Source organism: Mustela lutreola, chromosome 1 (genome assembly GCF_030435805.1).
Source record: "Mustela lutreola isolate mMusLut2 chromosome 1, mMusLut2.pri, whole genome shotgun sequence".
In the NCBI taxonomy this organism is placed as follows: domain Eukaryota; kingdom Metazoa; phylum Chordata; class Mammalia; order Carnivora; family Mustelidae; genus Mustela; species Mustela lutreola.
The window spans coordinates 272371767-272399260 of NC_081290.1; the positions used below are offsets into that span (position 1 = coordinate 272371767).

The 27494-nt window shown below is 49.0% G+C and overlaps 1 protein-coding gene and 1 long non-coding RNA gene across 2 annotated transcripts in view; both read right to left on the reverse strand.

The window, feature by feature from the left end:
- Positions 1–17552, reverse strand: part of LRP4 (LDL receptor related protein 4) — a 50119-nt gene extending 32567 nt beyond the window's left edge. Inside the window, exons 1-8 of the mRNA XM_059141248.1 lie at positions 17273–17552; positions 3567–3713; positions 2284–2400; positions 1910–2023; positions 1371–1487; positions 909–1037; positions 551–670; positions 135–260 (exon numbers count right to left, since the gene is read on the reverse strand). Coding sequence (XP_058997231.1) covers positions 135–260; positions 551–670; positions 909–1037; positions 1371–1487; positions 1910–2023; positions 2284–2400; positions 3567–3713; positions 17273–17324 — 922 coding nt within the window. The 5' untranslated portion in view covers positions 17325–17552. The remainder of the gene's footprint in view (positions 1–134; positions 261–550; positions 671–908; positions 1038–1370; positions 1488–1909; positions 2024–2283; positions 2401–3566; positions 3714–17272) is intronic.
- Positions 17553–17944: 392 nt separating this feature from the next.
- On the reverse strand, positions 17945–27406 carry LOC131822169 (uncharacterized). The gene is made up of 3 exons (XR_009350108.1): positions 27252–27406; positions 26844–26922; positions 17945–19052 (listed from the first exon to the last, which is right to left on the reverse strand). It is a non-coding gene; the product is annotated as an uncharacterized LOC131822169 (long non-coding RNA).
- Between the last annotated feature and the right edge of the window lie 88 nt (positions 27407–27494).

A 27494-nucleotide genomic window follows, 5' to 3' on the forward strand; every position in this document is an offset into this window, starting at 1 on the left:
CCAGGCCATGGGCAAGATGTGCTGTAAGCATCCCTGTAGCCCACCGGAATGGCAGTGGTGACAGCCTCAGTCCACCCCTGTCTGCCAACTCAACCATGGGCCAAGGGGCCTGAGCGAACCCCGGGAGACTCCACCTGTGTTCTCACAGTTCTCTTCATCACTGTTGTCTGCACAATCGTCCTCCCCATCACAGCGCCAGGACAGGCGGACGCAGCGGCCTGAGCGGCAGCGGAACTGTTCAGCCGTACACATGGAGGTGGCTGGACGAAGGAAAGGCCTCATGAGAGGCTGGCCCCGCTGTGGCCTGAGGCTCTGCCCCTCTGTGGTCCAAGGCCCCACCCTGCCTCCCCAACTGCAGCCCATGTCAGCATCCACGCCACTGTCCCCCTTCACCGTTGTTCCCAATGGCGTCTTTGCGCAAATTAGACAAAAGGTAACCTTTCATCAAGATGCCTTCCTGCCACTCGTGAGAAAACTGCAGGTGGCCTTTTTGGCTCCAAGAGCCCTTTCCCTACTTTCAGCCCTGCCCTTTGGCACTGCCCCCACTCACTGCAGTTGCGCTCATCTGATTGGTCATCACAGTCCGCATCGCCATCACAGCGCCAGCCCGCGTTGATGCACAGGCCACTGTCACACATGAACTCTCCCGAGCGGCAGGGCTGGTGGGAGGCTGGGGAAATAGGACAGACTCTTGTCTCTAGCCAGTCCCGGACACAGTGTCCAGGGCAGACCAGAAAGCCCGGCCCCAGCACCCACCTCCTCCATCTCTGCCCAACAGGGAGCCAAGAATCTGGAAACTCCTCCCCGGAGCTTGTGCCCCAGCTGGCACCTGTGCCTTACCACCCCAGGAGTTCCTCTGGGCCTGGCCTCCCTCCCTCCTCCTCCGCACTGCTGGCCAGACCACTCACAGCAGTCGGACTCGTCTGACCAGTCTCCGCAGTCATCATCCCCGTCACAGTGGTAGATGTCGAGGATGCAGCGGCCGTAGGCACACTGGAACTCCTCCAGGTTGCAGGGCGGCGCTGGCACTGCTGAGGCTGGAAGGCAGGCAGGGGTAGGAAGGGGCGTACACTCAGGCCTGGACACAGGAGAGAGGCCCTGACTCCTCCAGGGGGTAATTCGTTCAGGCAAGGAAAGTGAGTTTCATCTGGGATGGCCCTGATGGACTTCCATGTGCTTGGACCTAAGCGGGCCCTCCCCTCGGCACCCAGGGAACATGCTCCCAGCCTTGCTCAGCGTCTGAGGTGCTGTTCCTGAAGAGCCCGCCCTCCAGGGCCATGGCCATGCACCCTGCTGCCCCGGCCTTCGGCCCCTGGGATGCCACCCTCTGCCCGGCCCAGCCCACCAGCCTGGGTTCTGGGGCCACTCACGACAGCTCTCCTCGTCAGAGCCGTCTTTGCAGTCGGTGTCACCGTCGCAATACCAGTGCTCGGCGATGCAGCTTCCGTCACTGCAGCGGAATTCCTTGTCAGAGCACTTGCGCATGTCTGGGGGACGCAAGGGGACAGCGATCCTGCAGGAGCCCTATAGGCCGCCCTCCTTTGATCGTCCCCAATGCCCACCCTATTGCCCCTGCGGATCTGACCCAGTCCCTGCCAGACATCACAGACTTGGTGCAGACTGTGGTGGGGGAAGCGGTGGCCCTGGCGAGACTGGGCCATGAGCTCCTATGCCGGGGTTCTCAGGGGGTCCCCACGGCTCTGTCCCTGGCCTGGAGACACTGGGCCTTGGGCTCCAGTCCTGTGGTTCCTGGGGTCTGCATGGTTCTACCCCTCAGCCTTCCTCCAGGTGCTCCAGATACCCCAGGCAGTTCACCGTGCAGCCGGGCTAGAGCCGCTGCTGCTTGTTCTCCCCCAGGCCAGACCACCGCAGCCATCCTCCTCACCCCCACCCCCAGAGCTCCACTCACCACACTGTTCATCACTGTTGTCACCACAGTCATTGTCCCCATCGCAGTGCCACAGGCTCCGGATGCAATAGCCGTTCTGGCAGGGGAACTCATCTTCCTCACACTCCCGGGGGGCTGTGGGCACAGAGCTGTCAGGCTGCTGCAAGCCCAACAGGAAGCCCCAAGAACAGGACCGGCGGGCTACTCCAACACTGCCATAAGGGATCTAAAGCAGGGGGCCCTCTCTTGGGCTCATCTAACCAAGAGGGAAAGTGAAAGGAGGGACAAAGAGCTGAAGACCCTAGAGCAGATGTGGACCTGGGGCATCATTTTCCGATTGAGAATCCCTTCCCAGCAGAGCCTGATGGAGCCCGCCTGGCGCCACCGGCACTCACGACAGTCCTGCTCGTCCGAGTCGTCCTCGCAGTCGTTGTCCCCATCACACACCCAGGAGCGGCGGATGCACTTGCCATTGTCACAGTGAAAGTCGAGAGGAGAGCAGGTGGGCAGCACTGAGTCCCGGGAAAAGAGGGCAACAGAGAATCAGTCTGGGATATTTACCGAGACAGCCTCACCTGGCTGGAGACCCTGTGCCAACACTGCTTCCCCTGCGTCTCCCGACGTGACCTACGGTCCTTCCTCACAGACTCCCATGCCTGCCCCCAGCTGATGGAGAAGCTAAGAAAAAACCACAACCAAGAAGCCACAATATTTGCAGGGAATGGCCACGAGGGGTTCCCAGGGTAGGGTGGCCCAAGGAAACCCAAACCGCTAGGAAAGCAGTAAGAGAAACATGAGCAAGAAAAAGAGGTGTTTTGTTTTTGTTTTCCTTTTCCTCCTGTTAAATGAAGATTAACACATCTGAACTTCCAGTTCTAGAACTCAGTACTTATCCCACGGGGTGAGTCAGGTACCCTGTCTGAGCCATAGGTTCTCTGACTGTAACAGTGGGGGTAATTACACTTGGCTCACGGCGGTCTTTCGAGATAATGCACAGGACAGTGAGCCACTTATCACCACAATTAGCCGAACCGGTGGAGGTTAACAAGGTCCAGGCTGCAGCTTCCAACCTATTAGACTAATTAACCACCCTCAGACATAGGTGCTTCAGTGGCACCCCAGACAATTGGCTCAGCAGCGAGAGGTCCAGGGATCCGGGGCACGATGCCCGAGCCTGTTGCGCGTACGTTACTGTGCTGGTGGAAAGGAAGGTTTAAAGAGACTGTAAGATTTCCTGCAAAGTTCCTATTATACAGAATACCAGCATGAGAAACAGAAATGATCTGCATCCGCATGGAGTATGCACATTAATATATATATACGGAGTACGAGTATATATTCACACGAATACAGAGAGATCTATTTAAAGAGACTGCCTACGGTTTTCAAGGGTGTTTCCTTCCACACTTGTCACAGTTTATTGGTCATATCTGCGTGGAAATATAGGGAAGACAGGAGGATTGGAGCCATATATGCAGTGAAGAAACCACCCTTCTGTCAATATCTGTCACCTCCACAGGAGTCCAACGTGCTGAGTCTGACCCGGGCAGTGCACAGAATACTCCCTCAGACCCTCACCCCTGGGTCCTTCTTCTATGGCTTCCTGCCACTGCCCAGGGTGCGGGGGGGGGGGGTGTAGGGAGGCTGGAGGTGCCTGGTGGGGGAGGGAGATGCTTACTACAGCCGTCCTCATCGCTGTGGTCCCCGCAGTCGTTGTCCCCGTCACACTGCCACTGCGCAGGGATGCAGGTACACTCGCCGAGGGCACTCACCGCACACGTGAAGTGGCTACGACCACAAGCACACTCGGGGCTGCTGGCGAGGCCTGGGCAGAGGGGAAAGGAAACTGTGAGGGCTCTGCTTCTGCCCAACCAAAGCCCATTCTAGAGAGCAAAGCTGACAAGCCTAGTCTGGAGCCACTGTCACCCAGGGAGCCACAGTGATACAGATCACGCAGTCATGCCTTCCGCCTTCCTCCAAGGCACAAATGGTCCAGAAGATAATCTGTGGCTCTGGATTCATAAGCAGTTCAGGTACCCCCTCTAGGACCAGGCTTTTTGCCCAGTACCCCCAAGAGACCAGAGATAAATGATATCACTCAGAGAGACGGTGCTCTTAGGGAAAAGGAACAAGAGGGAAGAAAGAGTGATGCAGAGAGAAACTCAGTACCCTGCTCTCCAAAGCTAGATGGAAATATGGATGCTTCTGTCTCAGGCCAGGACCAGACCCTTGGTTATTGGCCAGGGAGGAATTCCAGCACTGAAATTAAAATGCAGGGGCCCCTTTTGGAATAAGGAGTCCGCACAGGGGAGCAGGAAGCAGCACAGGTGTTGCGAGTCTCCTGAGCAGAGGTCGGAACTCACCTTTGGGGAGGCTGACTAGAAGAAGCAGAGCCCCAGGGCGGAGGGACCAGCCTGCCTCCACAGAGTGACTGAGACCAGTCTGTAGGACAGGCCACAGCCCGGAGGAAGGATGGCAAAAGCTACCCCTCCCCCAGGCTCAGCAGCACGCAGCTGGGCTTCCCTATTGAACATGGAGCTATCTGCCTGGCCAAGTCCCATGACCGGCTGCTGTGCCCCCTCCCCAGCGTGCCCAGCAGGATGCCCTGGGATGGCGTGTGAATGGCTCAGTGCCCCTGCTCCAGCCTCAGCTGGAACAAAGGGTTCTGCCAGGGTCACTCTCCCCCCCTCCCTGCATTCATCTAACCCGCTGGGCTGCTGCAGCTGGGAAAGAAGGGGGCCACCGCTCATTGCTCATCTCTCTTCCTTGCTTTCTTCTCCCCTTCCTCCCCTTAGCGGGGCCCTGCCCTCAGGCTGGGGTGGAAAAGGGAAGGAATTAGGCCCAGAATGAAAGGGTGTACTGCTATCCTCTCCAAAAGCAAGGAGAGAGCCCTGAAGCTGTCCCTCTCCAATTGAACCCCCAAAAGGTAAGTGTGAGCATAAGGCATGGATTCCTATCCTACCCTGCAGATGGACAGATGGATGGATGGATGGATAGATGGCCAGCATTTGGGATCAGTGAACCACTGAAACTATAGGTGAAACGTACACTTCTGGAGTAAAGGACCACAGATTTCACCATATCCTCAACCGAGACCTTGCTTTCCCCCTCCACAAGCTAAGGCAATCAGCTGCCCTAAAAAAGATGCTGGATTTCCTCTGGAAGCCAAAGGAATTGTTTTGAGAGGTACAGCATCTCTACACTTCAGAGGAAGGCTTTACTCCTAGCCCAGGGCTCCTGTCTGTCCAGGTCTCTATGCAAGGGCAAGACGGAGGATTCTTCCCCAGGGAAGCACTGGAGACCCAGCCCCATCCTCTTGGGCCTATTCTGAGAGCACTGAGAAGGGAAGGGGCTTTTTTCACTCAGTCCGGGAACAACTTTTGAGACCAGCTCATCACAGCTATTGGCACTACTTTAAGGGACACTGGCTGTCTGGAATAGCAAAGACTAAATATTCCCAAGGACTCCCATTCGGTGGGCTTCCCAGCATGCAGATCCCCCTGACAGGGAGGAACGGGGAAGTGGGAAGATAAGTCTGACTCAGTGGTTCTCAGCCAGGGATGGTTTCCCCCCAGGGGGACATTTGGCAATGTGTGACATTTTTGGTTGTCGTGACTGGCGGTACATCTGATGGGTAGAAGCCAGGGATGCCGCTGGACAGCCTACAGGGTACAGGGCAAACCCCACGACACAGAAATTGTCCAGTCCCAAATGTCGAGAGAGGTTGAGAACACAGCAAGGAGCGGGAGTGACACCAATGTGGAATTCACATTGGGTGAAGGGGTGACAACACCAGAGAGGAAGAAGCCAGGTGAGGGGAGCAGGGGAGGAAAGCAGGAGAGGTCCCCCGGACTGGAGCAGACAGACTAGGCTCCCCTGACCAGCTGTGTGACCTTGCACAAGTCGCTTAGCTCCCTGAGCCTCTGCTTCCTCGTTTGTGAAAAGGATTGGACCAGAAGGTAAACACGGACGAAGCTGACCTCAGGCCCTGGCGCACACTGGAGATGCTCAGTAAATGCAGGCTGGGGGCGTGGGCTGTTGCGGATGCAGGGGCTAAATTTTCCCCAAAGCACCAGGATTAGGAGAGCAAGAACAGCAGGATTGTGGTGCCAGTGCCGTGTGCAAGTTACAAAAGATACCGAAGGTAGAGGAGCCTTTAGTTCCCGGTGGATTTTTTTTTTTTAGGGCTCCACCCCCGCCTTTGGCTGTATGATAAAAGAAGTCCTGATTTCCCCCTCGGACTTCAAGAACAAAGTTCCATCAGGTGGGCATCCAGCTAACTGCTGGCAATGAAGAGCCCCGACTTCCTGCCCCGCAGAGCAGCATGGGAATGATGGCCTGGGGAGGTCAGGCAGCCACCATCAGGCAAACCCTGGGCTTGGGCTCTCCACAGACACATTACTCTCCAAAAAGCCAGCTCTCTGGACAACCGCTGCCTCTCTTGGATCCCTGGAGGTGGAATGCTGCCTTTTCATGCCAGTCCTGGCTGTGATCAGAAAGGACAGCCTTTAACCCTTTTGAACAAAAAGAGTGAAGAAAGGAAACAGAGGAGGGCCGGTGGCACGCTCAGTCTTCACTCTGGAAAGTGCTAAGTTGCAGTACTCAGCTGTGCTCTTGGCCTTGAAAGCTATTTGCCAGCCACACTCCCTTCAGCTTCCAGGGGGTTGGGCCTTTTGACCTAAAGCAATTCAACTATGGAAGAGATCTCTCCCCAGTGTTCCCTACCCTTGATAGGCAAGTCATCCGGTTTGGGGTATACATGTGAATGGGCTCCTAGGGTCTTCCTGGGAGGTTCACCAAAATCGGGCCACTTATACCTTGCCTCCCTTGCCTCAGCCACCTCACCAATTTCTCACAGCCTTGTTCTGAAGGAAAGAAGGGCGGCATCCATTTGGTGGTATATCACATGTAGTGGCACGTTGTAGTAAAGAACACAGATTTTGGAGTCAGAGAGACTGGAATTCAAGTCCTGGTTCTACCACCAGCTCTACAACTTTGAGCAAGTTGATTAAGGTCTCTGAGCCTCAGTTTCCTCATCCATGAAACGGGCACCATGTAAACTGCTGACCACAGGACTAGCATATGACAAAACCTTTATAAAAATACAACCATCATATTTTACTGAGTATGTACTTACCAGATGCCCTTCAGATGCTTGCTTGCTTGCTTGCTTTCTCTCTCTTTCAGATTTTATTTATTTATTTGACCGGGGAGAAGGGGAAAGCATGCAGGGGAGGCAGCGGGCAGAGGGAGAAGCAGGCTCCCTGCTTCTATCCCAGGACCCTGAGATCATGACCCGAGGCAAAGGCAGCTGCTTAATTGACTGAGTCACCTGGGCGTCCCTCAAATACTTTTCTAAGTGCTTTTCTTGTGTTCCATCACTGAATGCTCTGACACCCCTGGGAGGTGACACTGCTATTATTGTCACCATTTTACACTTAAAGACACTGAGACACAGAGAGGTGAAGTCTGCAGCAAGGTCACACAGGTACTAACGGAGGATTGAAGGCAGCATTCACACCCAGGCAGATTGATCCCAGAGCGTCTGTTCTTAATCACTTCATTTCACTGCCTCCCAATAAGTAGTATCGCTATTACAAGAATTTCCAAAAGGTGGAGGTCAAAAAGGGGAATTTCTGACACTGAGACTTCGGGATCCCTCTCCTTTATGCATTCTCGATTAGCAAATAGACAGCGAGTTTGTGGATCTCAAGCAGTCAGCTCTCCTTCTGGTCACTGCTCAGACTGAAGACCAACGTCTCTTGCCCTAAAAGTAGTGAAGCAGGGAGAGTCTGGAGACCCAGTGCTTTGAACCAGGGCCTTCATGTTGTGTTGGTCCACAAACGAACAGGGTTTCTCACAACAAATAATACTATTTTGCAGTTACTCTTCAGAGTTTGCAAGGCACATGTGCACGCCTACTTGCCTTCACCTTTAATCATTAAAATAACCTTAAGTAGTGACTGCAGTCCCCACTTAATAAGTAAGGTCATCTCCTTCGGCCAAGGTCATGGGGTAAGTAGCAGAGCCAGGATGGCAGCCCCATTCTGACCCCTAGACCAGTACTCTTCTCTTAATGTGACCTCAGGATCTGGACTTGCAACAAGCTTCCCAGAGGCCACTGATGCATCCTTGAGGTTAGAGAGGCACTGCTCTCCACCCTCCCATAGAACACTCAGCTGCAGGGCAGGAGGCACACCTGTCATTTAGCAGCTCACGGTGGACAGTGACTGTACACAGCTACTGAGCAGCTTTTTCAAGTTGAACCAGAAACAAGAAGGCTCACATCCTGTGAATGCCGGGATAGGACGGCTACAGCAGGACAGGGATGACAGCAGAAAGGGTGGAACCATCACTCACTTATCGTCAGACAAGGATTTTTGCAACACACCGAAGTTCTCCTCTCTCCTCCTGCCCACTGGTGGCAGTGGTGAGGATATTAACCTCATTGAATGAAGATAAATGATGTGAAATGAAATAAACTACCTCCAGGCCAATCAAGGGACCAAGCCCCTGATTTCAGCTCCTTGGGCAGCCTACATAGTCAGTGTGTCTCACTGAAAGGGATGCCCACGGAGCGAGACAAAACTGACATAACTAAAAGGGGTGGCAGCAAGGAGCCACTTAGAAATGAATTTTGCCTCATCCACAAGATATCTGTAATCGGGAGAACCCTGAGCACCTGTAAGCAGCCCCTGTTTCAAAGGACAGAGCTTGCTTAGAAAACATCAGAACCAACACCCAAAAAGGTCAACGGTGGGCAATAGGAGGCCAGGAAGTGCACCCTTTCCTGATGCTGCCCCACCTGGACCCATGCGGCCCCAGATAAACTGAAAGCCCCTTGTCTGTTCTCCAAAGGCCCCCTGTGCCTCCTCTTTTGGTAGCATTTAGCCCGCTATGGGATCACTGTTTCCAGACCACAAGCCTTCTGGCAGTTGGAACTGTATGACAGAGTTTTCTCTTTGTAGTCACAGCGCACAGCTCAATGCTTGGTATGTAGTAATCAATCAATACACGTTTGTAAAATGAAGGAATGAAGGAGATCTTCAGCTAGAGTCTTGTGCGAGTTGGAGCCAAAGGAAAAGAGGAGCCCGGAATATCAGGAATAAAAGTAGTTATTTCCTACCTAATCTGTCCCGAAGAAAACAGGAATCTTCTTTTTCAGGTGGCGTCCTGGTCCTACCCAGTTCAAAATCACTCTCTTCTCCTGGAAGAGCTCCTTTTGCCCGCTGGATTGGCAGGCTGTGATATGGACCTGTTATGATTATACTTTTTTTTGTTTTTTAAAGATTTATTTATTTATTTGACAGATCACAAGTTAGGCAGAGAGGCAGGCAGAGAGAGAGAGAGGAAGGGAAGCAGGCTCCCTGTCGAGCAGAGAGCCCAATGTGGGGCTCGATCTCAGGACCCTGGGATCACGACCTGAGCCGAAGGCAGAGGCTTTAACCCACTGAGCCACCCAGGCGCCCCTCTATTTATTTCTGTCCCTAAGTCCCTAGAGGCCAGCCTCATCTGGTGTGAGAAGACTGGGTGAAATCTTTTCCCAGTGGGATGCCTCAGTAAGGGGCATCTTCAGACACATGATTACTAGTCCGTCTCTTGCCACTCTTCACCATGGTACAGAAGTTCGTAATGGTCAGCCTCCCAAGTTATGAGGCAGGGGAGCCTCATGTTAACAGCATGGGAACAAAACTAAGCTAGTTCCTGGCTGTCTGCCCCTGGGCATGTTATTTAAATCTCTTTACACCTTAGTTGCTCATCAGGAAAATCCGGATTAGCATAGACCCTACCTCACAGGGACATTATTAGAATTAAATTAGTTAATTCATAAACAGCACTTAGCATAATGCTTGGCACATACGAGGCTCTCAGTAAAGGACAGCTCTTATTATTACCATGATAGAATTTGACTCACCGAGAGCGGTCTTATCCAGCCACCCCATGATTAAGCCCCGCTATTTCAGGACTCAGGGTGTCTAAAAATTCTACTGCGGGCCAAGCTGCAGTGTCCCCCTCAAGGGGTTAAGCTGGTGGCATGAATGACCACAGGAAAAGGGGGACAAGGGGACTGTGGCGAGAGTCCTCCTCAATGCCTTTCTCCGGAGGAGCTCAAGGCTCATAAGTATCCTTTGTCTTGGCTTTATCATCAGTCACTTCCTAGGAGGCAAGTATAGAAAAGAGCACTCAGAACCTAAATCACAGAACAATTCAGAACTGGATTAGCTTCCTCTATTGTCAGATGGGGGCAATAATAGTACCTCCTTCACAGGCTTGCTGGGACGTTAAATGAAATAATACATATGAATACACGGTAAGGATTAATAACACAGTTACTGATCCCTTCATCTTCACCTAGATCTGTCCTCTCTCTCAACCCAGTAACATAGCTATGATACTGGGCTGTATCCATCCAAGTCCTCAAAAGTCTACTTACCCTGCCCAGCAGCTCAGCCAACAGATTTCACAAATCCAGCATGGCTTGGATGTGGCGGTGCTCTGTGAGGGGCTGCTCAAAATACTGCTTTCCTCTCCCCCTACCTCTCAAAATACAAGGTCCACACAGTAATACATGGCTTCACGAGAGCAACAAACCTCATCTCTCTCCCTAGGAGCTTTTTAAAGCCTCCTTTGGGGCGCCTGGGTGGCTCAGTTGATGAGGCATCTGACTCTCGATTTCAGCTTAGGTCATGATCTCAGGGTTGTGACACAGAGCCGGGTGTCAGGCTCCACACCGGGCGTGGATCCTGCTTAAGCTTCTGTCTCTCCTTCTCCTTCTGCCACCTCTTTTAAGTAAATAAATAAAGCCTCCCTCCGTCAAAAGCATGGAGAAGTTAATCTTTATGCATTGAGAATCCATGAGAAGATGAAGACTGAAAACAGAGAGGGGAAGTCAATCTAAGAGAGAATATAGATAGTTCCAACCTATAGCTTGGATATAAAATATCATATCTTATTATGGCTTGGATATAAAATATTTTGTTATAGCTTGGATATAAAATATTCTATACTAACGGGTTGTATGGGTTAAAGGCTTAACAACTTTGGCTCTGGGTTCAAATCCTGCGCCAGTTACTCACGAGCTGTGTCTGAGCTTTAGTTTCCTATCTGTAAAACAGGAACCTAACATTACGTACCTCATCAGGACACTGTGAGGGGGAAATGTGGTAACGCACCATAAATGTCACAGTGATGGGGAGACAGCAAAAGATTTTATTTTATTTTTTATTTTTTAAAGAACTTATTTATTGGGGCGCCTGGGTGGCTCAGTGGGTTAAAAAGTCTCTGCCTTTGGCTCAGGTCATGATCCCAGGGTCCTGGGATCGAGCCCTGCATCGGGCTCTGCTCAAAAGGGAGCCTGCTTTTCCCTCTCTCTCTCTCTCTGCCTGCCTCTATGCCTACTTGTGATCTCTCTCTGTCAAATAAATAAATAAAATCTTAAAAAAAAAAAAATTTATTTATTTATTTTACAGAAAGAGAGGGAGAGAGAGACAGCGAGAGAGGGAACACAAGCAGGGGGAGTGGGAGAGGGAGGAGCGGGCTCTCTGCTGAGCAGGGAGCCTGATGTGGGGCTCAGTCCCAGAACCCTGGGATCATGACCTGAGCCAAAGGTAGATGCTTAAGGACTGAGCCACCCAGGTGCCCCAAGATTTTAACTATTAACTGCCCCAGGAGTCCCCCTGTATTGTTTAGACCACATATCCCAGTTTGCAAGGCAAAAAATGGTTACCCCTGATTCTTTCCAGAAGAGCAGAGATTCTCATTTTGGGGAGATGCATTTTAGAACCATCTGCTTTTACCCCCTCTCTGAACCTGTAGTAGAAACTTCTTGTCTAAACTGCCTGAGGAGTGGGAGGGTAGAAAGAGGAGGACAGAACCCCCCTTTCCTATTTGCTAGGCTCATGGATATTATAACCTCGCATCTGTATTTGGTCACCAGAAGGGTACAGTCGACGCAACAGAGAAACTATCTCTTGCCCTCATTCATGCCCAAAAGGGGATGGCAGGCAGGCTCCCAAGGCTGGGGCCAAGCAAAGGAATATTCGGAGGGCTTCCCCCCACACCCCACACCCTGCCTTGTAGGCCTGGCCTGAAATGCAGCTGCTGGGCTAGGAGAGGCACTTACGGTCTCCAAGCTTTATTTCATGCACTGATCAGGTGTCTTTCCCCATATCCTATTCAGTACTTGCCTGAGCCTACACCCAGGCACGAGGAGGGTTCCTCTCCCCCCAAAAAGCTCTGCCTTGAGCCCAGAGCCTCCCCCTGCTCCAGAAAACCTCTGGTGATAAATTATGCAGCAGCACCTTTGTGTCGCTGCCTTCCAGCCAGATGGGAGGTTTGCTCCCAGTCTTTTGTTTCCGGCTTTGCTCCAATCCTTGGCTCTGCGCAGAGGTGAGGGGGGGAGCTCCTGTAGGCCAAGTCAGGGCTTGCAGCAAGTCCCAGCGAGGCTTTCCCCAGTTGGCTCTCAGGCAGAGCCCTGCCCTGCCTCACTCAGACCCGAATGAACAGAGGAAGGTGTGTTAGGGACGCTTACCCTCAATCCACTCTGCTAGAGGAATGCCTGAGTACAGCGAAAGAATGAAGTTTGCTCGGAAGGGCGTAAAGAGGTGCCCAAGGGCACCTAAGATGTTTGCTTCTTGCTAAATCAAAAATGCAGAACAGAAAATGGAGTCAACAGACCGCCAGGAAGGCCAGTGAATCAGCTCTTCTTACCGGCTGCTCCTGGTTACAGTCAACTTTCCGCAGTCCCCAAAAACATCACATCACTGGCACCGACTTAAAAGGAAGAAACAAAGAGACAACAGGGGTCAAACTCTGGGGTGGAGGAGCTGGGGGTTGGGGGTGGGGGCGAGTCATGGGCTGGAGACCCACATCAATTATCCCTGCACACTGACAGGATTCCTGATTGAAGACGGTAGTCACGAAGGAAGGCGGTGCTGAAATGGCCCAGCCCCCAAATTGGGGCAATTACTACCTTATGAGCTCTGGGGCCTGACTCCTTTCCCAGGCCAGTGGGAGGAAGAGCTTAGAATTCTAAACTGTTCCAGCTCCAAGAGACCTCAGCCAGCACCTCTCACCCCAGGTCACAGCAATCTGAGAGACGCCTGGCCTCATCCCTGATCCCAGAGTTTTAACAAGGAAGCTCCCAGAGGAAAACCCCATCTCCTAGGACCTCTCCTGGGAAAACTAAGGTGGCGTGGGCTCCCTAGACCATGGTTGAGAGAGCTTCACAGATCTCCTTTCTGGAAGTATGCACAGGAGGGGAACTATGCTTAGGTTTCATTAGGTTTTCAATGTGGGGTGGGAGGAAGGGGCAAGATCTTTAAAAGAGAAAAGCAAAAAACCAGGTGAAATGAAGGGCTGACCTTCCATTTTAGCACAGGACACTACAGTATAATGATCTGTTTACCTGGCTCCCATAGTCCAAAGATAAGAACCATCTCTAATCTACTTATGCAAATTTGCTAAAAACCAGCTATCATTTATCCAAGCTTGCAGTAACAGAGTAGGCTGTGTTGAGTGTATTATCTCATTTAATTTTTACAATAGTCTCCCGTGATAATTTATTACTACTCCAGCTCTCCCCTCATTTACGTATAAGAACTCTGAAGTTCAGGGAGAGTTAAGTGTTTTGCGTAAGGTCACCAAGAAGTACCAAAGTCAACATTCAAACCCAGGGAGGCCTCTGCTGCTTAATCACCGAGCTATAAACGCGGTGATTAACATTAGTGCTTGGCAAACGTGTGTTTGCTGAATGAATGAACAAATGAATGGGTGCAGAGCCCAATTTAGGGAATGCTCCTGAGTGTATCTGGGAGAAAGAACCTGAGCCTGTCAGCTCTAAGCTAGATGGAGAGTGATAAGCACAGGCATTCTTTGGAGCTATTTATAGGGCCAAACCCAGGCTCTGCCAGCCAACCAGTCAGTGGGAAGTCTTTCCTGGGACATGGAATCCCACCATGCTGAGAAGGGGAAAAGGACTTCCCTGGCTGAAGATGAGATGCTAATTCAGACACTGTGTGGGGTCCAGATGCCCCATGCCTAGGCAACTGTGGGCAAAACTTGTGGCTGGGCTTCACCAAGGAATGTAGAGATTGTGGCGGGAACACACTCTAATGGACTTACTCAACCAAGGGCATGGAACTGTCTCATAATTATGAGATGTGCCCAATCATTAAAAAAAGGCAAATTTTCCTAAAGTGGTCCCTGAAATTCCCTATCCAAAAAGTGCCTAGTATTGATCTTCTCTACAAAGGAGAAACAACATAGCCAATCCTTCCTATTTCTCCTCTTCTTAGGGATCAAGAGTAGCAGCCAATCAGTAGAAAGAGTGAGCAAAGACCTATAAAATACTCTGTCCTCTGTGACCTTCTGTGTTCTTTGCTGGCCCAGAAGATGGACATGCCCAACATGTTCTGTATCAAGACACAGCCAGACTGGTTCCCTTGCACCTGTCATTCTTAATACCCTGTGCCAGTCCCAAAGATGTTATCTGATATTCAACAGGGGACAGAAGAGGAAATCCAAAATCAGTGACAAGCCAAGCATCTTTCACAAGTCCAACAAGATCAGGGACAAGGTCAACCAAACACCATGACAACAATCAGATAGAATTCTGATTCCAGAGGAAAAAAAAAAAAAAAAAAAAAGCTCTACGCTTTTGCACTCACCTCAGAAATAGCCTTCTATCTACCTAAGCACCTGAGCAGAATTTTCAGCTTTTTGCTTACCTGGAAGAGATCTCCAAGACAAACATGGTTTCTACTCTTCCAACCCTGGTACACTGCCTGAGGCCTCACCTCAACCCTCAGGAGAAAGACAGCCAGGGCTATCACCAGCAATCAAGTTTCTTAACAAAACTTTTAAGGTTGGAGGGTTATGTAGGTTCAGGCCAAACACATAGGCTCTAGGAAAAGCCCACAGGGCTAGCAGCATCCAAGTAAGCACCTTAAACCTTAGTGTATTTTTTTTTTTTTAAGATTATTTATTTATTTATTTGACAGAGATCACGAGTAGGCAGAGAGGCAGGCAGAGACAGAGGGAGGGGGAAGCAGGCTCCCTGCTGAGCAGAGAGCCCATGTAGGGCTCCATCCCAGGACCCTGGGATCATGACCTGAGCCGGAGGCAGAGGCTTTAACCCACTGAGCCACCCAAGCACCCAAACCTTAGTGTATTGCATCCATAGTATAAAACACTGTCTTCTTCATGAGCCCCTGGAACACAGTATTAGGAAGCTTCTTGGTGATATTTCTGGTTGAGCAACTGCTCGGTGTCATTGGTAAACCATGAATCTGTCCTCTCCCCCCATCCTCTACCTCCCCGAGGCCTCCAACGATGGTTCAGTATCAAGTTAGGCAAAGTTTAGCTCTTCCTGTCACTAAGTGTCCTTACACATGGGCACAGGAAGTCTCCGGTGCTCAGAAGTTTCTATGAAAGTTTTTGTCCTTGTCCTGTCCTTGGATAAATAATAATAATAATAAAGTTTTTATCTTTAAAAAGAACCCAAAGGAGTTATCAAGAACCCTCCCATCCTTTCTCTGTGAAGCATTAAATATACGCAATTTTCTACCTCCAGTCTCAGGGCAGAAGTAGTGTATGCACTTTTGACAGCTCTGGAGCAATAAAATTCTCTTGGACAGTCTCAGCCCAGAACCTTCCAGCTCCCCTTTCCCTAGGGCAGAAGGCGACAATCTCCTCTCTGGGTTTGTTGGTATCCGTTTTAGCCCCCCCCCCCCCCCACTTTTTTTCTTTTTTCCCAGTGCCGTGCCATTTCCCTTGATCTTTTTCAAAACTTCCTCCAGGGGGCCGAGAGGAAAGTTCCATCCCCTTCTCTTGCAGCCCGAAAGGGGAAACCCCCCCCCCAAAAGCATAGCTGTCCCTTTAAGGGGCCCATGTGGTGGGAAGAGCAGCTACATTCCTACCCCAGTAGGGCCGCTGTCCCGACACGCCAAAGAGGCTACAAATAACCTTCTAGGAGAGAGCCCGGGCGGGGGAGAGCACAGTGCAAGGAGGAACGTGGCTCGGCCCGGCTACTACGCGGAGAGGAAGAAGTCGGCGTTAGAGAGGGCATGGAAAAAGTTGTTTAAAATCCACGGGTAGTTTAAATAACAGACACGAGAACTCTGTTTTGGATTTGGGAGGTAAACCGATCTTTAAAACGAGTGCCCAGGCATCTCCACGCCCTGCCAGGCAAGTTCCGAAATCGGCACAACTTCCACACGAGCTCCCGGAGCACGCTAAAGAAAGACCCGGTGCAAGCCCGGCCAGGGTCTAGAGACCCCTCCATGCCGAACCCTACCCCCTCATCGGGGCTGCGAAAATGAGAAGGTTCGCATCTCCCCCAGCGGAATAGGGTTGGGGTTCAAAGATCAAAGTTCTTTGATCTTTGGGCACAAACTAGAGGGAGCTAGCTGCTAAATCACGGAGTACACCCTCGGTGTAGGCAGCTGCGGAGAACTAGATTCCACTGGAGCCCAAATCACACACAGCAGTTGCGTCCGGGCACCAAACAAGTTATTAATAAGGAGCAGATGAAGCAGCAGTTCTGCTGCCATCCGTCCAGCTCCCCCGAGGGTCACCGCGCGGACCCGGAGCCTGCCTTCTGATGTTCCGCGATACCCGCCCCCAGCCACACTACTCCGGCCAGGACGGCTCTGCCGGAGCCTTCCAGCAGTTTCTTCCCCTGTGTCCCTCCTCTGCCCCTTTTCCAACCCGGTTCCCCCCACCCCACCCCCCCGGGAAGGATCCAGGGCAGGAAGCTGATTGGTCGCAGCCAGGAGAGGGAACCCAAAACAGCACTAAGGGGAGATGCTGCGAGCAAGCAGTACCCAAAGACCCTCGGTGGAAGCAAGGTCTGGAGTCCGAGGAACTAACTGTTCCCCGAGTAGAGGAATCCCGAGAACCCAAGCATTCCGATTCTACTGGAGCCCAGCTCCGAAATCCGCCCGAGAACCCCCGGTCCCTGCAAAGAGGGCTTTTTACAATTTATGGTTTAGCGATCAACCTTGCCCGCCTCCCTTTCTTCGCACACATTCATTCGCACCAAGGACGCAGAGATTCTGTCTTAACCTGAAAGGGAAGCAGCCCCTAGTTCTTCAAAGAGCAGCGAGGGAAGGCGAGCGGGAGCCTCGGATCTTCCCGGAGCCCGGCCCAGATCCGAGCCGCGGAGGGGCTCCACGGCCGCCGCTCTCGGGCTGGAAGAGCTGGGGGAGCTCCTGCTCCTCTCCCCCGCACGCACGCTCAGGGCTGCTGCTTGGAGAGAGGGCGCCGGGTCTGAGGCCCCAGCCCGCGCCGCCCGGTTTGCGGGAGGTGAGTCCTGCAGCGGCTGGACCCACGGACAAACTTTCCCGGCGGGCCAGGAGGCGCGGGCACGGCGGCGCCGCTTACCGTGTGCGCAGAGCAGGGCGCCAAGCAGCAGCGCGCCCCACAGCCGCCTCATGGTGCCGCGGCCGCCGCCGGCGCTCCCTGTCGGCCGGGGGTCCCCCCGGCTCCCGCGGGACAGCGCGGCGGAGGGAGTCGGCAAAGGGTCCCGGAGGGGGAAGCGTCCCGGTCCGCGGCGGGCGGGCGCGCCCCGCAAGTCGCCCTCCGGCCGCTGCTGCCTCCAGTGCTGCCGGAGCCGAAGCCGCCCCGCCAGGGGACCGGGAGGGGGTGTCCCGGGCCAGGCCGCCCCGCCCCCCGCGCCGCAGCCCCCGCCACCGCCACCGCGCCTGGTCCCGCCCCCAGCGCCGGGCCGGCCCCTTCCCGCCCTCGGCCCCCGCCCCCCGGTCCCCGGCCCCCACCCGCCAGCGCCTCCTGCGCTGGCGGGGCTCCTCTTCAGGCCGCCCCCACATTCCTCGTCCTCGAGAGAGCCCCCCTCTGTGTCCCCACTACTACTGCTCAAATGTCCCTGACTTAAAACATTATCCCAGCGGCAACTCTCGATCCCTCTCACTCTACTCTGTGCCAGAGAGGAGCACCCAGGCTGACCCAAGTCGCCTGGACGTGACCCCGGCCCCTCTACCAGCCCCAAGTCCAGACTTTATTGATGTCTCAGAATACGCAAGGCTTGCTAATGCATAATCCTCCTAGGTCTTTATTAACATCAAACAAGGGACATCAGGGGGCCTGGAGGGCTGTATCTTAACTAGCATTCTCACTGTCAAAATTCCTTTTCTGAGATTTTCGTCTTGCTCCACCCCCACTCCGGTCTAGGCAGCGTTGTTCTAGGGCTAAATAATTCCACGACCTCCCCTTTTCATTTACTCATTTCCTGAGGTGGTTGTCTGGGTCCTGTCGCCCCAGCTCAGACGTCCAGAATTGACCCAGACATAGTTCCTCCTCGCTGTCTTTGTAAATCAGTGTTGTTAGCCTCTTCCCCCTTCTTTGACTTTCTGATCCTGGCAAGGAAGGAAGGGGGTAAGGAAGTAAGTCTTTCCTTGTACTTGCACTTTCCCAGAGACCGGAGCCTCCTCCGGGCTTGCGTCTGTAGGGCCTTACAGCATTTAACTTGCCCCTTACCGCAGAAATTTTTAAACTCCTCTCTTGTCTTCGCTTCATGGCCTGTGCTTTCTCCAGAGTGTATTATTAATATGAATTAATTTTTGTTGTTGTTGTTGTTGTTGAATCGTGTCTTGTTACTTTTGTCCAAGCCCCCAGCTTCCTTAGCATCTTCTTATCAGTTTTCCCTCCAAGCTGGTATGCCAACATTCCCCAGCTTTGGGTCTTCCGCAGTCTCCTTAAACCATGTTCCTCTTGCAAGTAATTAGAGTCCAGAAGACCCAAATGCTCCATGTCAGCCGAAGGGAAAGCAATGTGATATCATGCAAAGTGGATATTAGGAGATTTCTCCAATGGCTAGGTGGGCATTTCATCCTTGCTTGTTTTCAGTGCTGCAAAGGTTTTCCCTTCAAATCATCATCTTTGACCAAAGCTAACGTGAACTTAGCAACAGCAGCAAAAACAAGTGAAGTGTTAACTCCTTTAGCTGGTACTTCTTTATACTGTTCTGCCTGAAATTTTTACACAGGTGAAATGTGGTTGAACCAGCATCACCACGGTAACTAAGGCTGAGGCATTTTCTCTGTGTGTAGTTCTTCTTGCTGACTGAAGGCGGCAGTCGAGTCAGGTCAGTTTTACAGGATCCCACTGCTAGGAAAGAGTCGACCTTGATGACCTAGGTCACATTAGCCTAAAATCCAGGGAGAAAGAAGTGAAGAGTAGAAGCTGATTCTAATACCCATTTCCCTCACCCCCCACAATGTTTGTGATGTGGCCTTGGCTGGTCTCAGGGTTTCAATATATGCTGTGTATGCTTTTTGACCTGTTGAGAAAGATCTTACAATTCTGGAGACCACATTTTTTTCCACACGAAAACTAAGGACATGTGGTATAATGAATACATTTGTCCCAAAAAATCCAGGACAGGCAGTCACCATACTTTCAATGTCAGGGGATTAAGAATTTATAAACATCTGTATGCGAAGGATAGGTTTCCTTCCAGAAGGCATGATTTATGTTGTTTTTCTGGGATTGAGGAGGAAGGGGGAAGCTGGCTGTCCCTGTCTGACTCAGGCTCAAGAGACTGCATTTTGTGTGTGCATCCCAAGGCCTCCTCCTCCGTGGTTCAGTGCGGTTCTGGTGCACAGAGCCATCCCTGGCTGCTGTGAGTCATTGAGAATATCAATGGGTAGAAACGAACTTCGTGCATAGTCCCTGCCTGGGTCACCCCCTAGGGTGAGTTAAGTCTTGGCTGTCAGAAACTGCTCTTATGCCAGGAGTGCTAAGCCATATTTATTTTTACCAGGCCTCTCAGACTTTCTTGTTTGGAGTGAGAGATCCTGAAAAGCATGCCAGAATGGGCTGTTTGTCTCCCTTTTATTGTCCTTTGGGACATGCCCCTAGAAAATTTGCCAATTCCAAAGGGGTCCCAGAGGCATTAGTTTCCTCAGAAACAACACCCCTTCCTTCATCCTTCTAGGACAGACCAGGGAACTGAGTTTCCAAGATCAGAATATTGCCCTGAATTAGACCATCACTAATGGTCTTTTCAAAGGAAACACAGGGAGTGCTACAGAAACCAGATAGAAATGGGCACTATTTTGATCCAGCTGGATTGGAATAATTCTCTTATAATCTAGGCATCATTCAGCAATCTGAATTTCTAGATATAATTCATCTGAAAGAGTAAAAGACCTGAAGTTTTACACTTTAAAACAGTGGTTCTTAGTCAGGAGTGATTTTGCAGACATGGGGCAATCCCAGGATACAGTTTTGGGATTGGGTGCTATTGGCAATGAACGGGTAGACTCCAGTGATGCTGGGAAACAACCTTCCATGAGCAGGACATCCTCCCCACAAAGAATGATATAACCAAGAATTATCCATCCCCACACTTTAATAGTGCTGAGGTTGGGAGACCCTGCTTTAAAATATTAAGAACATGAGGGGAGCCTGGGTGGCTCAGACAGTTGAGTGTCTGATTCTCGATTTTGGTTCAGGTCGTGACCTCAGGGTTGTGAGATGGAGCCCCATGTCAGGATCCAAGCTCAGCACAAAGTCTGCTTGAGATTTCCTCTTCCTCTTCCACTGCCCCTCCCACTTGTGCTCTCTGTCTCACCGAAATCAATAAATCTTAAAAAAAAAAAAAAAAAAAAAAGGTTAATGTGAGTCTGCAAAGAATTGTTGCATCGACTCTCCAGAATCACCTTCTTGTTAACACAGTATGAGTTGAGGGAAAGAGTTCTTAAAGCTGTAGAAGGGAAAACAAGAAAAAGCACAGCTAAAGGAGCTAAAGAAGTCCTACACCTGCCACTTCTGCGTAGGGAGGCCTATTTCCAGTATTTGTTCACTTGGGAAGTATTTATCAAGGACATATTATGTTCCAGGCAAGGTAGAGGCAGTTGTAAACAGATATATTGGGTTCTTGGAACTTACAGTCTGACCGTTGGGGTTGGAAGGAGACACAGGTATGCAGAGACATTGAAAGAATGATCCCACGAATGAATTTAAAGTGATAAATGATAGGGACATTCAAGGAAAATTACTGAGATCTATGAAAGGAGAAACTTGATTTAGATTTGGGGACTCAAGGAAGGCCCGTCTGAGGCACTGACACCTAAGCCGAGCAAGAGTCACAGGCTGGGAGTGGGGGCAGAAGGCAGAAGGAACAGTATTTGCAAAGGCCCTGATCCAAGAAAGAGTCCAGAGGACTTATGGGAAAGTATCATTAACTTTTAGCAGTGGATGCTGTTATTTAAGTCCAGGGGGCTACTACTGGGGAGTGGGGGGAAAAAATGCAAGTATAAGGAAAGAGTCTGATTGGCATTTTCTTTAATCACAAACGCTTCACACCACCATTTCCAGTGCCAATGCTTTTCATGTTCCAGTACAGCAGTGGTTCCTACTTCAGGGGCTGGGGTACAATGGCTGATTCAGTTCTCTGGCCTAACTTGGGGCACACCCTGGAAAGCAAGATTTTCTACACATATTTCTATCTCCTGAAAGCTTGATAGTCACACATCTGGCATATATAAGTAGAGTCTTTGCAGCAAATATCTCAATATATCTTGTTTATTTCAGCAGCAAAGATAAATTTAGAATGGTGGATACACAAATGGAGCAGTGAATAAACACATTTAATAACAAACATGACTCAAGCAACTATGCAAGTGGCCTCTCTTTGTCTCTCTCTCTCTCTCTTTTTTTTTTTTTTTTTGAAGATTTTATTTATTTATTTGAGAGAGAGAGAAAGAGTGAGAGAGGGGAGAAGGTCAGAAAATGGCAGCAGGGAGAAGCGGACTCCCCATGGAGCTGGGAGCTTGATGTGGAACTCAATCCCAGGATCCAGGATCATGACCTGAGCCTGAGGCAGTCGCTTAACCAACTGAGCCACCCAGGAGCCTGCAAGTGGTCTCTTTGTTTTCACACTTGCCCTTTTGTAATTCATTCTCTACACGTACAGCAACCAGAGTGACTTGTTAAGAAACATAAATCGGGTCGTGTCTTTATTGGGTTTAAAACCTTCTGATGGTTTCCTATTGCACTTGGAATAATATCCATGCTTCTCATGTGGACTTCAAGATCCTTCATGACCTGGAATCTGCCTGCTACTTTGACCACTTCTCCCCTTATTCATTCTGCTCTGGCCATACTGGCTTTCTTTCAGCTCTGCAACATTTCTTCCAATTTTCGCATGAGCTGTCTTTTTTTAACTTAAAATACCGTTTCCCCAGACCCTTCCAAGGCTAGTTTCAGCTCAGCATCCCAGCCTCAGCAAAACGTCATCTTATCAGCGTAAAGTTACCTGTTCTCCATCACGGCCTTTATCCTATTTTATTTAGGAAGTTAGATAAGATTTCCCAGGGTCAGGGCATTTAGCTTAGGTCTTATAGGATGTGTAAGAGTTTACTAGGCAGAAAATGTGGGAGAGGTACATTCTAGGCAGAAAGAAGTTATACCAAAGCAAGGTGGTGGGAAAGAGTTCAGTGTGTTTGGGAATAATGAGTAGGAAAGTATGGATGGATTATTAAGTACGTAGGGAAGTGTGAATGGCAAGGTGGCTAGAAAGGTAGGTTGGTATCAGATTGTGAAAGGATGTGCATTGTCTGCCTGTTTAGGAATTTTGCTTCATCCTAGTAATGGTGAGTCAGCAATGCTTTTAAAGGAAGGTAGTAATGAGGCCAGATTTGAGTTTTAGGACAATATACTCTTGTAACAATCTAGGGATGGCTTGAAGGAAAAGAATAGACATAGAGACTGAAGCTTTTAGCCCTAAGATTCTAAAGTTTGGGAAGTTCCAAATCATATCCCAAGTTTATTTAATGATTCCTAGTATATTTCCTCTCATCCTCCTGAACTAATCTGTTGCAGCATAATCTGTATGCCTTTTCTTGAGCTAGTTGCTTTTTTTTTCCTGGGCATTTCTTAATATATGGTGATCTTTCACACACAGTATTTAGATCTAGGAAGGATATGCCAATGCTTTCTGTTTGTGTTTTTTTTTTTTTAAGATTTTATTTATTTATTTTTCAGAGAGAGAGAGCGAGCGAGAGCTAGCACAGGCAGACAGAGTGGAAGGCAGAGTCAGAGGGAGAAGCAGGCTCCCTGCGGAGCAAGGAGCCCGATGTGGGACTCCATCCCAGGACGCTCGGATCATGACCTGAGCCGAAGGCAGCTGCTCAACCAACTGAGCCACCCAGGTGTCCCTGTTTGTTTGTTTGTTTGTTTTTTTAAAGTTTATTCATTTAAGTAATCTCCACCCAACATGGGGCTCAAACTCATGACCCCAAGATCAAGAATTGCATGTTCATTCAACTGAGCCAAACAGGCACCCCCTCTATTTGATTTTTAATGCTCTTCTCAATGAAGTCTTGCATTTTGCTGGACTTTTTGTTTAATGAATTTATTTCATGAATTGGTTCTAATGAGGCAACCATAAATCCCATGGATTGGATGGCCGTCATTTTCTGGGCTTTTAATCTAGAGGGGAAAAAATTCTGTTTCATGGGCCTTTATTCTATTAGACACTAGAAATTTAAAGATGAATGAACACTGTCTCTGCCTTCAAGGAACTCACAAGCTGGTAGGAGAGTTCAAAGAATTTTTTTAATGACATAAATGTTTATCAAGGTGCATACTTGAAGACTGAGGAAGGCAGAGCTAATTTTTGTGGGCTACCAAGAAGAATCAGAAAATCTTTTTCCCTTTCAAACTATATGAAACTATAATTCCCAACTCTTTCTACAGCATTGGAAAATATAGTATAACAAGAAGGTACAAGTCTATAATCACCTTTGAGCTCTGGTTCAATTTAAGCCATGTCTTCCTAACCACTTTATTGTAATGCTTTAGTTATTTTTAACTGTCTAAGAGTTTGTGAACATTTTCTTTTTTCTTTGCAAATTCTCCCAGATCTCTGGATTGTTGGCTTGTAGCAGTTCAAAATGTCTTGTCTGTAAATAGCATTTTTTACTTTAAACATGTTAATCCCATACACTGGCATCACACTTAGTTTCTACTTTGCTTTCATGGAAGATAAGTCTTTTAAGAAGAGCCCAGGAGCTCAGCATGAATTTCATGACCTGCATTTCTTAGTAGCTACTTTGCCCTTAGCATCTTTTCTGCTTGATGAGTCGATAAAAGCTTGTCCTAGTTTCTTGAACCTATTTTGTAGCAATAATTCAGCCTGCATTTTTTTCTTTCCTTATTGTTTCCTTGAAGTTTAAAACTATTTAGTATCTTTATGTTTGCTTTTCTGGAGTTTTCAATTCCAGGGAGAAATTTCTTCCCTAACAATCTCTTCATAGGTCCTCTACAAAGCTAGAAATGTCTATTAACTTTCTCCTTATAATTAGGAATTATAATCTGATAAACTGCTGTCTCCACATATCTTCTCTTGTGGGTGTTTTTCTGATTGCTTTGAGCTTGATGTTTCTGTTCCTTGTGTTGTAGTAATGACTTTCACATGTCACGCCTTCACTATGCTTTGACCAATTTTATATCACTTGTTTATATTCAGGATTGTGGCGTTGCCTTCTGACTTAGTTGTTTACCTGGATGATTATTTGTTTAGATAACATTTTCAGAAATATGTTATAGTAATTTGAGAATCTGAAAACCTATCTAAATTGAAAGCTGACATTTTTTTCTTTCCTTAACATTCAAGGGGGTCACAATAACACCTGTCTCTAACATCGCTCGTGTATTTCTACTCTTTTTTTTTTTTTTTTTTAAGATTTTATTTGCTTATTTGACTGACAAGAGATCACAACTAGGCAGAGAGGCAGGCAGAGAGAGAGGAGGGGAAGCAGGCTCCCTGCTGAGCAGAAAGCCCAATTCGGAGCTTGATCCCAGGGTCCTGGGATCATGACCTGAGCCAAAGGTAGAGGCTTTAACCCACTGAGCCACCTAGGCGCCCCTATTTCCACTCTTCTTAAGACCCATGTTGTGTATGTTTCACTAAAGAGGTTTCCTCTGCCACTGAGGTGTGGCGAAAATCTGTTATCATGTATTCTGATACATGTGGCAGAAGAGAAATCTAAAAGTAGCTGTTCCTTCTTGGGAAAAACAAATACTATCTGGAAGGTCATCACTTCTGCTTTAAAAATATTTTATGCTCAGTTAAGCATCCAACTCTCTCTCTCTTTTTTTTTTTTTCTTTTAAGATTTTACTTCTTGGGCGCCTGGGTGGCTCAATGGGTTAAGCCATTGCCTTTGGCTCAGGTCATGATCTCAGGGTCCTGGGATCGAGTCCCGCATCGGGCTCTTTGCTCAGCGGGGAGCCTGCTTCCCTCTCTCTCTCTCTCTGCCTGCCTCTCTGCCTACTTGTGATCTCTCTGTCAAATAAATAAATAAAATCTTAAAAAAAAAAAAAAAAGATTTTACTTCTTCATTTGCCAGAGAGAGAGAGAGGGAGCGCACAAGGAGGGGAGAAGGAGAAGCAGGTTCCCCGCTGAGCAGCGAGCCAGACATGGGACTCTATCCCAGGACCCTGGGGCCATGACCTCAGCTGCAGGAAGCTGCTTAGCCAACTGAGCCACCCGGGCACCACAGCATCCAACTCTTGATCTCAGCTCAGGTCTTGAGCACAGGATTGTAAGTTTAAACCCTGTGTTGGGATCTATACTGGCTGGGCCCATGGAGCCTACTTAAAAATACATATTTTTAAAAGACTCTCAAGGGGCGCCTGGGTGGCTCAGGTGGTTGAGCATCGGCCTTTGGCTTGGGTCATGATCTCCAGGTCCTGGGATTGAGCCCCACTTCAGGCTCCCAGCTCAGCGGAGAGTCTGCTTTTCCCTCTCCCTCTGCTTCTCCCACTACTTGTGCTCTCTCTGTCTCTGTATCTCTCTCAAATGAATAAACAAACAAACAAAAAATCTTAAAAAAATAAAGACTTTCATGTCATTTATTGTTTGTTTTCAAGTTTTAATACATGCTTATTATAGAAAATTTTGAGAATATGTAAAAGTATAAAGAAGAAAAATGCAAGCAGTCTGTAATTCTAACCCCAGCAAGGCTACCTGTTATTTCTGTGCAACCTCAAATTTTCTTGAAGCCTTAGTCTAGCAACCTCCTACCCTTTTCTTCCTCAATAGACTGTTGAAGACATTAAGAGTGGAAGACTGACTTTAAATATATGGGTCCTTAGGATTTTTATGGAAGGGATGGAGCTGTAGGAAAAAGCTACAAATTGCTCCAGAGATGACATCTTGTTCTTATTTAGCTTTCTTTGAGTCATTAACAGTCGGGCGCCACTGGTGCTGAAACTTATCATTATTATAACCGCAAATGGGTTAATGCCCAAACAAAGCTATATTCTTGGGGCTGGTTCCCAGCTCCACCACACAGATCCCAGCAGCAGCACCCTCCAAGTCCCAGGATAATGCCCCACAAATAAGAGGATGTCAAATGTTCAGCCTGGACTTGAAATTCTCTTCTTTTATCTGGGAGCTTCTAGTTACTGTCAGGGCAGAGCAAAAGTAAAAATAAATAAATAAAAACCAAGCCAACAAACCCTAAAAAAAGAGGCTGTGTGGTTTAGTGGTTAGACCACTAGCCTGGAGGCTGGGATAGTTGAGATCCAGTTCTAGCTCTCCCACCAGTTGGCTGGATGATGCTAGACAAGTCATTTTCCTGACCTGTTCCTCAGTTTCCCTGCTTAAAAAAAGGAAGTGCCTTAGAAAGTTTTTATGAGGACAAATAAAATGATCTGCAAATAGCTTCAGGTTGCTTGGAAATAAAAAGAAATTGTAGTCCTTAATAATTACTATCCCATTATTTTATTAATAATATAGTAATAAGCCACGGGTGTGAAAGTTATGAAACTTCCACACCCTCAAGCGGCACTGGGGCGGGGGCAAGGCCAGCAATGGGACAGCGCAGGAGGCAAGAGTGGAGGAAGAAAAGGAGGGGGGGAGAAAGCAAATATTTTAATCAAATTTGCAGGACTTGACATTAAATACCAAATTAGTAAATTCATTACCTCGAGATAAATGCTGCTTCTAGTTTGGCTCTGTCCCTTTATCCTTACCACATCCAAACTCAGAGTGACTCATGGGAGCCTAGAAATAAGACATATACAATTTTAAGGCAAAGGGAGAATTAGGAGGTTTGAAGCTCCTGCCGAAGAAGACTAAGAATAGACCATGGACACAAAGCAAAGAAGCTCCTCTTTCCCTTTCTTCCCAGTGTAGGTGGTCCGCTGATTTCACAGTCCTTCCTCTGATAGCATGATTTTCCTTTTCTTCTTTCCTTCATTTCTTTCTTTTTTTCCTTCCTGCTTTTCCTCCTTCTTTCTTGCTCTCACTTTGTGGGAACTAACTTAACAAGCGAGGATAGAGTGGCCTTTTCCAGTAGGTTTCAACTGTAACAGGAACTACAGATCACTAACCTGTTGTGGGGAGTGAGGAGAAACAAAAAGAATAATCTGGAGATCCGGGACGTTAAAAACCAATTCACACCCTGCCTTCTTAAAAGAGAAGTGAACAATGAGGCATATGAAGAAAAAAAAAAAAAAATCCTATGTGCATTCGCTTGTGTTCCCCATCCCTTCAAGAAGTGAAGTGTCTTGTTGGGAAAAAAGAAAGACACTTGGGAAGGATATCAAATAGTAAGGGATAGGGGTAGAAGGAGG